Here is a 14,231-nt window from a genome sequence, read left to right on the forward strand (position 1 = left end):
TGATTTGACCGAGATCCGCAACATCTGTAATACCTCCTTGCATGCTATCACAATTGCTGATTTTGTTTTCCTGTGTTCTTGATGCATTTATGCAGTGAAGTGTGCAGCCACAAAAAAACTGCATCTGCAAACAGGTCCTGACAAGTTTGAACTACACTGGGAACATCCAGATGGAAAGGTTCCTGGCCACTGTCTAGAATATGAGGTGGAACACACTCAAGAAGGACCTGATGGAAAAAAACCATCGGTATGGTTTATACAACATGTGCTTTGTTATTAATATTATTTTTAACTCTAAGGCAAATCTGTATCACAAGAGCATTTTCCCTTCCACCTTGCTGTGCAAAGAGTCTTTAGATTTGGTTTGAGTGGGTTTGTGGGGATGTAAAAGTGGGGAACGCATTGCATAAAAACAAGTAAACACAGGATTTGAGATTGTAAACATTCAGGGAAGAGCTTTATGTCTCAAACTGCAAAAAATCCACCTTAAAAATTCACGTTCTCACTTTGTCTTTATTTCTAGAAATGCTCCAATCATTTCTGTGCAAAAGCTTAATTGCATTAATATTTATTTAGATTTGAGTCTTCTTTAACTGAAAAAATGAATCAAGTCATAAGTCATTCATGGTGTTTGCCACTGCTATCAGCTGTCTGTAGCTATTAGCACATTCCTGATGTTTTGAATGACTTGACAGGTCATGGTACTTCATTCCCACTCACCTGAATCTAATTGGTGTCACACTTGACTTTAACACAATAATAGAGCAAAACCACTAAAATACCTCAAGATCACTGGTATTAACACAGCAACCTAGACAAAACATAAAGGTGGGAGAACATTTTATTTCTGACATTTTTCCTTTGTTGTACATCCAGACATTCCACTTTACACCTGTATAAAAAAAAATTAACTAACTTGTTTGTTTTAGCTGTGCACGCTTTATTAAACATGCAAACTTTTTCATTCATCAAATATCTTTTTATTGAAAGGAATGCCTTAACATTACTTCAGGCACTGTGGCTTTGGGCAGCTAATAACAAAGCTGCTAACAATTTGACTTTGTGGTTTTATAGACCTTTAAAAAGTGGAAACTATTAGAGTCTGTGGTTTTGCTTTGCTATGCAATTATTTTTTTTAATCCCACAGTAAAAGGTCAAGAAAAAAATGATGGATGTGTTTTAAAGTAAATAGAACAATAAAAAAATAAGTAAAAACTCAAATTTTAAAACAAATCCTCATGACCATCACTGAGTGGAGATTAATGAGGTTACAAAGGGAATTTAAGTGTACCATGAAGTACAAAATAAAATAGGGTTACGAGTCTTTGAGACGCAGCTGAAAGCTGTCTGCTTGACAAAGCAGTGTAGCCTTAATTGGTCAGATGCCCAGTGCTTAAGCTTGGGTATTAGCCCAGAACTCTGCATTAAAGACCCAGTACTTACAAGAAGTGTAAATCTGGTTTTCCAGATCAAAAACAGCTGCTTAACACTGTTAGACAGCAAAGTGGTGAGTGAGTTAAACTGTCATAAAACCGAAATGAAGATGACGAAACTCATCAAAACTTAAGTACTTTTTGGGTCTGTTAACTCTGTTGTTGTAGTAATTATTTACTTTCTTTTTCATTGACAGACAAAATCTCTGCCAGGAGGGCGGACAAGCCTGAGTTTGTCCATCGACATCAACAAGACCCACTGCTTCAGGGTTCGGTCTAAGGTGCATAAGTACTGTGCGAGCACGAGCTACTGGAGTGACTGGAGCCATCCAGTATGCCAACCAGGTAAGAATGTTTCGCACAAAAACGTCTTATTTTTTGGCTCTCTGGAGTACTGGATGTTTTCAGGTTTTCATTTAAAAACCATATAATTTCTTCTTTTGACACAAAAAAGCCATTCTTTTTTTGATGAGTTTGTAACTGATATTGGGAAGTGGCACTCTTGGTTTCCTAGGGCAGTAGGAATATTTATCAAAATACAATCAACTAATCAAAATACAAAAAGCCCCCCCCATTAAACATAACAAAAGCCAAAAGCTTGGAACTGCCTGTTTTGGAAAAAATAAAGACATTTATACTAAAAAACAAAAGATTAGGCGCCAGTTTGGCTCGGTGCTTTGAGCAGTCGGCCACATGCCACACGGCTGACAGTGGCCAGTCCGGGTTCGGGTCAGACCCACGGCCCTTTGCAGCGTGTCTTTCCCCTTCTCTCTCTGCCCCTCCTTTCCAGCTACTACATGATGTTGGATAACACAAAGTGATTAGTTGACCGATTCAGCATTAAGGCTTTAAATTCCTGAGTGTTACTTTTCATCTCATATTCCTAAGCGATCTGTTCAAAGTGTGTTTCCTGTAAGTAAAGGATTTACAAACTAAGCTGTAAAGCATTTCTTTTGTTAGCAACAAGTCCTGCTAAACCCTCATAGTAGTCTCGTTGATTTCAAGCTGGAAGATCCTGACGCCACCAAGAAATAGTAAGTTTTAAGATTATCTCATTCAAGCATGCAGTACGCTTCAATTTATGTCAATACAACCAATGTAGCGAAATATGCATAACAATGTTCTGATTTCTTCTTTTTCTTGCTTTTTGTAGCCACCGATGTTGCCACGATTGGAAAGTCCCCTGAAGGAAAAGCTGAAGGATCATTTTCATCCAGGCTCGGCACAATATTTTATAACATGTTGGACAAATTAATGTTGCAAAAGTATTAATCCAATGTCCAAAATCCAAAACACAAAAAAGAACATCTCCAGTCTAATCCAATGAAAGACGGAATATTAGAATTTATGTAGATTGTTGTGTTAATTTTCTGTGTAATTCTTTTTTCTTTCTGTTGTGAATGTAATGATTGATATCTCAACATAGCAACAGGTTGTAAATAAAATGCATCTTGTAAGATGTAACATTTTTCTACATCTGAAAGGCACTTTAAGGCCAGAGCGGTGGTGTACAATGTGGAGGATCAGTTGTGTCCCAAACTTTTTATTGTGGCCTCTATAAAGTAAATAGTCGCTGAACCATGCCATAAAACGGACCTTCCCTTGTCCTGTTTTAAATCATTTCAACTGCTACTTAGAAACATTTGTTCAGACTATGATTGTAAGCATTAGTATGCAGGATACGATTGTATTTTTGGCCTATGAAGTTTCACAGAATAAAATTTTTTATTGGTGTGCTCGTGTGAGTCTTTCATTGAGATCCAGTTGGTTGGTTTAGACCAGGGGTGGGCAACTCCAGGCCTCGAGGGTCCTGCAGGTTTTAGATATCACCCTGGGTCAACACACCTGAGTCAAATGATGAGTTCATTACCAGGCAAGACATGTTGAGGACATCATTTAACCATTTAATAAGGCCTGGAGTTGGTTTAGACAAAGACATCAGACTTTCTAGTATAGTGCTATTACTACTACTCTCATTGTACTACTACAACAACTTCTGATAATTATGCTTTTCAACAGAAAAGTCCATTTATTTCCCGCTAATCCAGTCACGGGTAGGCAGGAGGTGGGGCTAAAGCCTATCCCAACTCTCATAGTCCACCAGTCCATTACAGCAAGCAACAAGAAATTTAAAATTTGGACAATGCATGGAGAACGTGTTCTGTCTGCAAACCGTGCAAATACAGATCTTATATATTGGACAGTTTGTTTGTGCTGATTCGTAGTTATACAGATTTCAGTTGACCTCACTTTATAGCGTTTTGTTGATGTGTTTCATCGAAGATGAGCAGCTGTTCTCCAACCTGATTTTACTTTTGTGTGCTTATTATAGAGCAGAAAGACGTGACACCTGAACCAGATGCCATATGGGATGCCATACCTGTCTACATTTACATCGCTGTTGCCATTATTGCACTGCTAGTGCTGTCTCTGTGTGCGTGGGCAATGTTCAAACTGTAAGTATATTCACACCCATTACAAAATGTGCCAACATGCAGATAAAAAGCAAACAGAGCACTAAGCTGTCCTTTGGATCTCAGGAAGAAACCAGTGCAAGAGAAAAGAGTGGAGTCTCTGCTTACATCCCTGTTTGCCAGGCGTCCCCTTCTTGGTCCCACACAAGCCTAAAAAGGCAAGAAAAGCTGTACCTTCCTCCGACGCAAAGAGGACCTCATATAAATATTTTACTGTTGCACTCCTCCTCAGTCATTGTTTAGGTTCTGTAGTTTCAAAAGGCACAATGAAGCACTCAAAGATGGCATAGCATGCAGACAGTGAGATTGTAATCACATGTTTCAGAAGATATTACATTTAGACTGAAGGTCATAGTTTGTCTCAGAGGTGTGGACTCGAGTCACATGACTTGGACTCGAGTCAGACTCGAGTCATTAATTTTATGACTTTAGACTTGACTTGAAAAAATGTTCTAAGACTTGTGACTTGACTTGGACTTTTACACCAATGACTTGGGACTTGAATTGGACTTGAACCGGTTTACTTGAAAAGACTTGATATTTTACCCCAAATATAAAATTTAACATGCATATTATATAGAGATTGAAAATGTGACGTCATTCACGGGTAGAACCGCAAAGGATTCTGGGAACTCGTGGCAAGCGGTACTAGCGCACGCAGGCTTTCAATTAAAATCAGTTATACAGCGATAAAAAGGAAACACAAAAATGTCAAGAAGCCGTTGTATTATTAACTGCAATAGCCGGTCGCATGACAGCCACGGGAAGCCGACGGGTAAAGAGATCGGTTGTTATCGGATTACGTCGTTGAAGAGAAATTGTTCGAGCCATGTTTCCGAAGTAACAAAGACGCGACGGATGGCCTGGATTGCAGCCATTCAAAGATCAAATATAACGTCCCAGAACCCTCCAGCTCACAGGTTAGTCTGCTCCAAGCATTTACACGAAGGTCAGTGTTTTTTAGTAGTTAATACGTCATTTTTCTTAACATAATTGGTGATATAGGTTACAAGCAAGTCTGGCGCTGAACAGAAATTGTCGCGCTATGCTCCTTTGTTTATTGTGCATAAATAGTGAATTGTCCTGACACAATATTGCGAAATTATTTCCACTACTAATTAATTACCGTTGAGCTCAAAGGTCCTATTAATAAACTGTTAAGGAATGTGTATTTATGACGACGATTTGTGAGACTGGTAAACTTATGATACGTACGATGGTCTTTCGTTCTACACGGTGCATTTCAAGGTCCTGTACCCATCCGTCGGTAAACTGTACCTGGGCTTGTTGCAGTGACCTGAAGTTACTAAACTTCATGAGTGTATGCACTCACTCCAAGAACCGTGTAATTATAAATATGCATATAAATATGCTAGGATGAGACTTGAGACTTACTTGAGACTTGCAAAACAATGACTTGGTCCCACCTCTGGTTTGTCTGTGTTTGTATTATATCATATAACTACATATTATTCCAATATACTATATTTTTTGTATTTTTGTGTATACCTTTCTATATAAATGTTTGAACTGGCCTGTTAACTGGACTGCTTCACTGTACCAGAAAGTATCCTATCGTTGTTTACTTTTTAGCTATGACACTTGCCTATTTGTTAAGGGAGGAGAACTTACTTTGGGATTACGTTTTTTAAATATGTTTTTTTACTACTTATGATTTCTTATCTGGTTCATTTCGCATGGATTTGTATTGATGTTGTGGAGAAATAACGTTTTTAGTGAAATCTGTTTGTTGTTTACCTCATGCCTCAATTCTTGCCAGTCAGCTCACACAATAAAGACTGTTTTTGTTTTTGTGTAAAGTGTAAAATATGTGTTTCATAAATGTTAAATGGATTTCAACAAAGTTATTACTAAATACTTGGAGTCAAGGAACTTTGCTGACACCTATGGATGAATTAAATGGAGAAATTGAACCAGTTAGTTGTTTCAAATGCCACATGTCTTTGCCAGTTTTAATCCCCCCCCCCGTTTTTGGAGGCTTGAACTTTATCCAAACTAACCTGCCAAACAATGTTACATCTATTTCTGTGCAACCCTTGCCAAACACCATTTATTGTATTAAATCATAGAGTTGATCCAATTTTTATGACATTGAAAGTGCTTTTTGGCTGCCATCCATTTAGTCCAAATAAATAATGAATGTTTAAATTTTTAAATTAATGGATCACATATATCTTTTTGATTTCTGATCCTGTTGGGGTTGGTGGGTTTTAGAAAGCAATAGAACATATACTATAAAATTAGGCTATCAAGTTGGTGTTGAGTGTTATTCTTACCAGCTTTTATATGTTAAAGCATATTTTATGGAATAATAGTGCTTGTAATGAATGTATTTTATGCTCTTATTTGGGTTTGATGTATTTCATTATGTGCTTAATTCTAATTAAAATAAAGAATAATGTTCAAGGTCTCTTCTTTACATCTTCGCATTAAAAAAATATAAACTAAAAAAAGAGAAAAGGGATTTTCTGTTTTAACAGAATGTAAGTTTGTAGGAAGCAAACACATACTCCATTTTTTTTTTTTTTTCATTGGCAAAGATTACTGGGGCGCACTGGAGAACGCTTTGTTCACTCCAGATCGCAAATAAGTGTGAGACGTGGTTTTGCAGAGTGTGGTAGGACTCGACTTAAGCGGTCAAAGAAGTGCAGGAGACTGATGCTGTCCAGTGTAGCAAGTGATTTATTCACCATTCTGTGGCCCAAGAATATTTACAAAGAAACAAATAAGAAACTCAACTCTATAATAAACTCAATTCAAATAAACATAACTGAACTTAAATCAACGGAAATTAAGGTCAAACTGCACACAGCTACACTGACCTGAACCCTTCTTCTGAAACACCTGAGTTCGTCTGCTTAAATAGTCCCCTTAATCAAACACTTTCTCCTCTGGACTATTCCATTCAGTAGGTAGGTGAGATGAACATGATTATATTCATCCTCTACTACTCCTCTTGACTGGCAACATAAACTCTGGTGTAATCAATACATATCACAACATTAAATATTTCTTTATAAACCCTTTAAAATCAACTTTATTAAATTATAAGAATTCTTCCCCTCCTGCCCTTGGTCTCTTCCTGTGACCTCAGATGAACCCAGAAGGTATAAAGCAGGAAGTAGAACTACATTTCCTCCTTTTGCTTCTGGAAGACAGGTAGGTAAAGGTAAGTTCAAACAATACAAATTAACAGTTGAAATAAATAACACGTTAACTTAACAAACTTGTATGAATTGATTTAAACCAAGATGTTATATTATATAATCTGTAAAAGTGCAGAACATAAACAAACCCGGGATAGTAGATGTTTGCCTATTGCAGATTACATGTGAAATATGGTTAAATCAAAACAAGAATGTTAACTAAGAATGTAGACAAATGGTCTTCTCACCCACTTTGTCACACAGAGAAGCTACATAGTTTATTAATGAATACTGAGTGAGTATAGTAACGCAGCCAACGAGTTATGAGTTATTCAGGACAAGGGTGAGGCTTCAGCTGAAACTGATAACATCAGCTCAACTTTCTGAACCTCATTCAACTTATCATGGGCCTCCCAGCAACGCCAAAGAACAAACAAGCATTCAGGTAGAACAATAAAATACTGTATGAACATTAATGCCCTAAATGGGGCAGGGATAGCTCAGTAGGTAAAGTGGTCGCCCCATGATCGGAAGGTCGGCGGTTCGAATCCACTTAACGGCTACCCTGAGGTACCCCTGAGCAAGGTACCGTCCCTACACACTGCTCCCTGGGCGCCTGCTTAGTGGGCTGCCCACTGCTTCACTGAGTGAATGGGTCAAATGCAGAGAAAAACAAGTAATTTCCCCATGGGGATCAATAAAGTATCCATTATTATTATCATCATTATTATTATTATTAAAATGTCTGTGATTCACTAAAAATACAGATAACCTTGTCTTTCCATCATCTGTGTCATCATGCATTCTTGGATATTCATTCATTCATTCATTCATTTTTTAACTGCTTATCATGGGGGATAGATGGTGGTGGTGGTAATCCAACAGAAATAATGATAATAATCAATGTTGCATGTTTTGTACATGCTTGTGCAGTGTACTCTGTAAGCCAACCTCAGCAAAGTCAACAACATACCACTCTTGTAATATAAATTATGAATATCTTAATTTTTTCATCATGTATCCATCACAGTTGTATCTGGAAAACAAAATAGGATTTGGGCAATAGGATGTAAGGTGGGTAAAATCTCCTGAGGGACCTGACGGAAAAGAATCATCGGAATGGTTTATACAACACATACCTTGTTATTTTTGTTTTAAACACTAAGGCAAATCTGTACCAGAAGAGCATTTTCCCCCAGCAAGCTTGCTGTGCAAAGAGTCTTTAGATTTGGTTTGAGTGGGTTTGTGTGGATGTAACAGTGGGAAAAGCACTGTAGAAAAATAAATAACCACACACTTCTAACTTTACCTCTATTTCTAGAAATGCTCTAATCATTTCTGTGCAAAAGGTATTTATTTGGATTTGATTGTTTTTTAACTTGAAATATTAATTTCAAGTCATAACTCATTCACTGTGCTTGTCAGTACTGTCATCTGTCTGTAGCTATTAGGACATTCCTGATGTTCTGAATGACTTGGCTGGTCGTGGTACTTCATTCCCACTCAGCTGAATCTGATTGATGTGTTAAAGTCAAGCAGGACACCAAATAGAGCAAAACCGCTAAAATACCTCAAGATCATTGACGTGGCAACCTACACAAAACATAAAGGCGGGGGAATATTTTATTTCTGACATTTTACTTCCAGATGCTCCTCGTTACAGCTGTATAAAAAAATAAACTAACTTGTTTGTTTTAGCTGTGCATGCACATAAAGTGCGTATACATAAAGCATATGTTTATGCATGAGGACCGCCCGGCCTGCTCAGACTGCCTATACTCCCCCAGCTCCCACATTGTGTTTTGATCTTTTGTTTGTTTTCATTTTCCTGTTTGTTCATGCTCCAATCTGATTTAATTGTATTTTTTTACCCATCCAAACAAAAAAAGGGCCTGGAGCCTATCCCAGCTGGGAAAGGGACTGGTCTACTGGAAGCTTTTGTTTAGTTAACAGAAATTATGATAGTGATCATGATGACTGAAAATTATTGCTGCAAGTTTTATAAACCACTTCTGCAGTGTAGTTGTTAAGTGAACCTCAGCAAACTCCACTTTTGTAATATTCATATTTTGTAATATGAAAGTGCTGATGTGATTTTATCATCATATAATTATATGGCCCTTTCAAGAACAAAAGTCAGAAAGTGTTTCATAATCAAAACTAAACCAAAATCTTGGGAGGGCAGAATCTCAAAAGCTTAATCTCCTTTTTCTTTAACCTGGACCAAGATACAACCACCAAGTACTGAGCAGATGATTTCAGAGACGTAGTGATTACGAATTGATATAGTACTTTACTAATATAGGGAAACAGCTGACCTTGAATAGCCCTAAAATGATCAACGAAATCTTGAATTGAACACTGAACCTTATGGAGAGGCAGTGTCAGTTCAATTCATATTGTGGTAAATCACAACATGAGTCACCTCAAGGCGCTTTACACTGTAAACAAACCCTACAATAATACAAGAAATCCCCGACAGTCTATGACTCACTATGAGCAAGGACTTAGTGACAGTGAGAAGGAAGAAACCTGTTATGTGGGACCTTTCAGAAGACTGGGTGAGAAGCATTTGCAAGTGATCTGGGGATGATTTGCTCAGACAACAGAATAAAAAAATTAAAATAATGATGGTGGGATGAAGTGTAAGCATGTATTATGTTATGACCCAAGATCATGTGGGTTGTGTGTGCGCGTGTTTATGTGGCATGGAAGATTGGATAATGGATTGATCAATCAGTACTTAACCACCAAATGAGAGCCACCTGGCCCCTCTCTCATGGCCTCCACCACCCAACAGCCTGTGCTCGGGATTGTTATGCTGTGTGTCTCTGACACAAATTGGTATGTTATTAAGTATAAAATCATATGTAAACATTACTGTGTTAGGGTTGGTGTTAGTGTTAACCCTACAAACATAATGCATAAAAAAAAAGCATACCTAAACTGTGAACACTGGGGATAGAGACACTGGATCTGGGAGAGCCGGAGGGAAGGTGACTCAGCATCCTGGCAATGAACAGGTGTAATTAGGGAAGTGGATACAGCTGGGAACACAACAGGGATAAATCAGGAATAACACTTAACAGAATGCAATGAGATGAAGTACTCTCACAATAAAACAATGGGTGACAGAACACGGAAACCATAAATAAGACAAGACTGACTAAACACAGACTTGACAGGAGAGGATGAAACACTGGGGAGAACTAAACTCTAAAGTAATTTGGAACATGGATGAGTACACAAAATAATACAGACATTACACAACCCAAATATCTCACATTAAATAAACAAAAAACTGGAAAGCCCGTAAAACTCAAGACTGGGTCAGCTGACCCGGGACCACGACAGCCTTCAGATGAACCATCGATCCAGGTGACAGACGTTACTATAAACGAGCGACTCAGGCGCATTTACAGTGTCCCAATCTTTAAAAATCCTCAGTCAAAAGAAAGGAATTAGCTTCTCACTCTAAATGAGCAAATCAAAATAGTCTTCCATCACTTCTGGACACTAGTGTGACTCACTGAGTTGAGCAACTCATATTCTAAAGGTCCACTGCAGAGGCCAAGTTTGAATCAGGCATTTCCTCTCTTTCCCCTGATCTTTCAGTCTGAATTTAATCTGGATCTTTTTATGGTTAAAGTTCTTGCCCTTTATTATTCACAAATGTAACCATTGTCAGCAGGTACTTCGTGCATCACAGTAGACCTAATATTTCCTTCCCTTCTAGTCTCATTGACACAGCAACCTTGGACCCAGAGTAAGCATTTCTAAGAGCTTATCAAAAACAGGAGCGTTGGAATATACTGAATATAATGGGGAGGCATTTGTAGCAAAGCACAACATTAGCACAAGGTGTATGTGACAAATATGAAATCAGCGATAAGAAGTTTGGATTGACTGCCAAAAGGTTAACAGTACAAGAGTACATAACCCAGAATAAATATCAAAATATTGAAAAGCCCAAATAAATGCACTGAACATCAACCTGAGAATGGAAAAAGGTCTAAATAGGTGAGGAACAAGCACAGGAGCAAAGCACAAAAGACTTTTTATGCTGTCAGATTCCTCCCAGCAAACAGAGACCAGATATATTCAGCATCAGCTTTCAGCAGAAGCAGAAGTGTTACCAAAAAGAACCAAAATGTTACCAGTGATACATTTCAGCAATACAGGCATTCCCAGTGTTGCCTAAACCTTTATATTAATGAGACAAGGCTTTTGGTGCTTTTGCAAACTCACATTTACACAGACTAAATGTGACTTTGCTAATCTGTCAAATGCTGCCTGCACTCTCTTCAGGGGGTCTGACCATGTGCCCATGTTCACCACCATGCCATCCTAATAAAATGCAGCCCACACACCACTTTGTTCTCGGGCTGCATTACACTGTCTAACCAGCATGATGCTGTAAGAATATATGTTTTGACAGGGTTACAAAAACACAGATGCTGCTCTTCTTCTTGAAAGGGCAACCTGCCAAGAGCAAACCCACAATTTTTACCATCCCTATTTAGTCAACACAATCTTCCTTCCTTGGTAGGGGAAAAGAATCTGGTTTTGTTAATATTTTTTGCCTTAGATGCCCTGTACTGATTTTACTAAGTGAACACATGTTTAAATTCTAAAAATACAAGGGAAGGCCCAATTAGAGGAAGTACCCACAGCAATACTAATTTAAACATATATGCTACCTGCTTCAAGTAAGACCATATTCTTACACATTTGTGTGAGTTTGCATGTCTAAAAAGAACAAGTTTACATTTTTCCCATCTAAATCCCCCAGTGTTTTATTTAGCATTTCTATAAGTTTATTCTCACCTTCCTCCAATGTTTCCTTACGTGGAATTACACACATGATAAGGTTTAGGCAATCTACCATGGGAGCTTTTAGAAGACTTCCATTTATCTGGTATTTTGACCGTGTCTCGGTCACTCAGAGCAGATGAATTGGCTCATGGCCTTGACTCCAGATGTTGCAATGATAGAACACAGCTGGATATCTATTTGACTGGTGCATCAGTGTTAACAAATAAGAGCACAACACAATTTATAATGAGAAAGAGGACTCATACGGTCAGTAATTGGATGTTCAAACTGCTTGAGGGAGGTACTAGATAGATATGAGTAGCAGTTATATTGTTATTGAGGTTTGTTATAATCTGGGCAACTTGGCCAATCTTTACGTGTGCAGAGAAATCTGCGTTTTAAGGAGAAGCACAGATTTCAGAAGACATTTTTTTATAAAACTGCAATAAAGAAGCAATTCTGTAGAAAATAACCTCGTCTAACTTCCTACCTAAGATGCAAGCAATACTAAGCCATCTGTGTCTTCCTATATCAGACCAAGACGCAGACAGATCAGCTGGAACTGACAATGGAAACGTTTTTTGGACATACACCAGTCTCACCAGCCACAAAACACAAACTTTTATGCATAGGCACATGTTTGCAGACCCATTCCTCTGACTTGTACACAGCTTTCAGGTTTGAAAGTATGGGATGCTCCTGAATCCTGTAAAAATTGTGCTGGAACTTTCTCCTCAGTATCAAGTACCACAAATATGACAAATATGAGAATGAAGCATAACTCAAACTGATCTAAGATGTTTCTACTGGTTCAGCCAAATTAGCAAAATGCACATCTTTCCCTTTTCTTTTTGCAATTGATTTTTTTTTTTTTCACTTACCTTTCTTATGGCAATAATTATAGATATCTGGATCATTACCTTCATAAGATTTCTGATCTGGTGACTAAGATTCTAATTTCAGTGCCATGTCTTTGTATTTCTCACTAAAGACGTCATCAGTGAGAACAGCATCCTCAATGGGACATGTGCTCATTAATACAGTGAGATACAATAACAAAGAAAATCAAGATAAATGAATTGTTTAAAAGTTATGAATTAATTTGCATTTTCAGTAAGAAAATAAGTATTTGATCTCCTATCAATCAGCAAGATTGTTGGCTCCCAGGTGTACTTTATACAGGTAATGAGCTGACATTGAGCCTTCTCAACTTGTTACCTGTATAAAAGACAGCTGTGCATAGAAGCAATAAATCCATCTAGATTCCAAACTCTACACCAGGGGTCCCCAACTACAGGCCTCGAGGGCCAGTGTCCTGCAGGTTTTAGATCTCACCCTGGATCCACACACCTGAATCAAATGATTAGTTCATTGCCAAGCCTCTGGAGAACTGCAAGACATGTTAAGGAGGTAATTTAGCCATTTGAATCAGTTGTGTTGGATCAAGGACACATCTAAAAACTGCAGGACACCAGCCCTTGAGGCCTGGAGTTGGGGACCCCTGCTCTACACCATGGTCAAGACCAAAGAGTTGTCCAAGGATGTCAGGGACAAGACTGTGGACCTACACGAGGCTGGAATGGGTTACAGGACCATTGCCAAGCAGCTGGGTGAGAAAGTGACAACAGTTGGTGCAATAATTCACAAAAGAACCATAAAATAACTGCCAATCTCTCTCCTTCTGGAGCTCCACGCAAGATCTCACCTTGTGGTGTTTCAGTGATAATTACAATGCTGAGGAACCAGCCCAGAACTACTCAGGAGGAACTTGTCAATGTTCTCAAGGCAGCTGGGACCATAGTCATCAAGAAAACAGTTAGTAACACACTACCCCGTGAAATCCTGCAGTGCCTGCAAGGTCACTCTGCTCACGAACGCACATGTACAGGCCCGTTTGAAGTTTGCCACTGAACATATCAATGATTCAGAGGTAGACAGGCTGAAAGTGTTGTCAGACAAGATCAAAATTGAGCTATTTGGCATCAACTCAACTTGCCGTGTTTGGAGTAGGAGGAATGCTGCCTGTGACTCCAAGAACACCGTCAACATGGAGGTGGAGACATTATGCTTTGGGGGTGTTTTTCTGCCAAGAAGACAGGACAACTGCACCACATCAAAAGGAGGATGGATGAGCATTGAAAATGAGTCGTGAGCATGACAGTGATCCAAAACGCACAGCTAAGCCAAAAGATTGGCTCAAGAAGAAGCACATTACGGTCTTGGAGTGGCCAAGCCAGTCTCCAGATCCTAGTGTGTGTGTGTGTGTGTGTGTTTTGCCACCAAGTACTAAAACTCGTTTTGCAAAAGGGATCAAATACTTATTTTCTTCATGAAAATGTAAA

The 14,231-nt window shown here is 38.5% G+C and overlaps 1 protein-coding gene across 1 annotated transcript in view; it reads left to right on the forward strand.

Moving 5' to 3' along the window:
* Positions 1-4,285, forward strand: part of il13ra2 (interleukin 13 receptor, alpha 2) — a 28,305-nt gene extending 24,020 nt beyond the window's left edge. Inside the window, exons 7-10 of the mRNA XM_085363669.1 lie at positions 96-247; positions 1,631-1,778; positions 3,766-3,889; positions 3,974-4,285. Coding sequence (XP_085219795.1) covers positions 96-247; positions 1,631-1,778; positions 3,766-3,889; positions 3,974-4,061 — 512 coding nt within the window. The 3' untranslated portion in view covers positions 4,062-4,285. The remainder of the gene's footprint in view (positions 1-95; positions 248-1,630; positions 1,779-3,765; positions 3,890-3,973) is intronic.
* Positions 4,286-14,231: the final 9,946 nt, after the last annotated feature.

Source organism: Diplotaxodon limnothrissa, linkage group LG10, assembly GCF_057381915.1.
Source record: "Diplotaxodon limnothrissa isolate DT_005_m linkage group LG10, D_limnothrissa_male_GT1.1, whole genome shotgun sequence".
NCBI lineage: Eukaryota > Metazoa > Chordata > Actinopteri > Cichliformes > Cichlidae > Diplotaxodon > Diplotaxodon limnothrissa.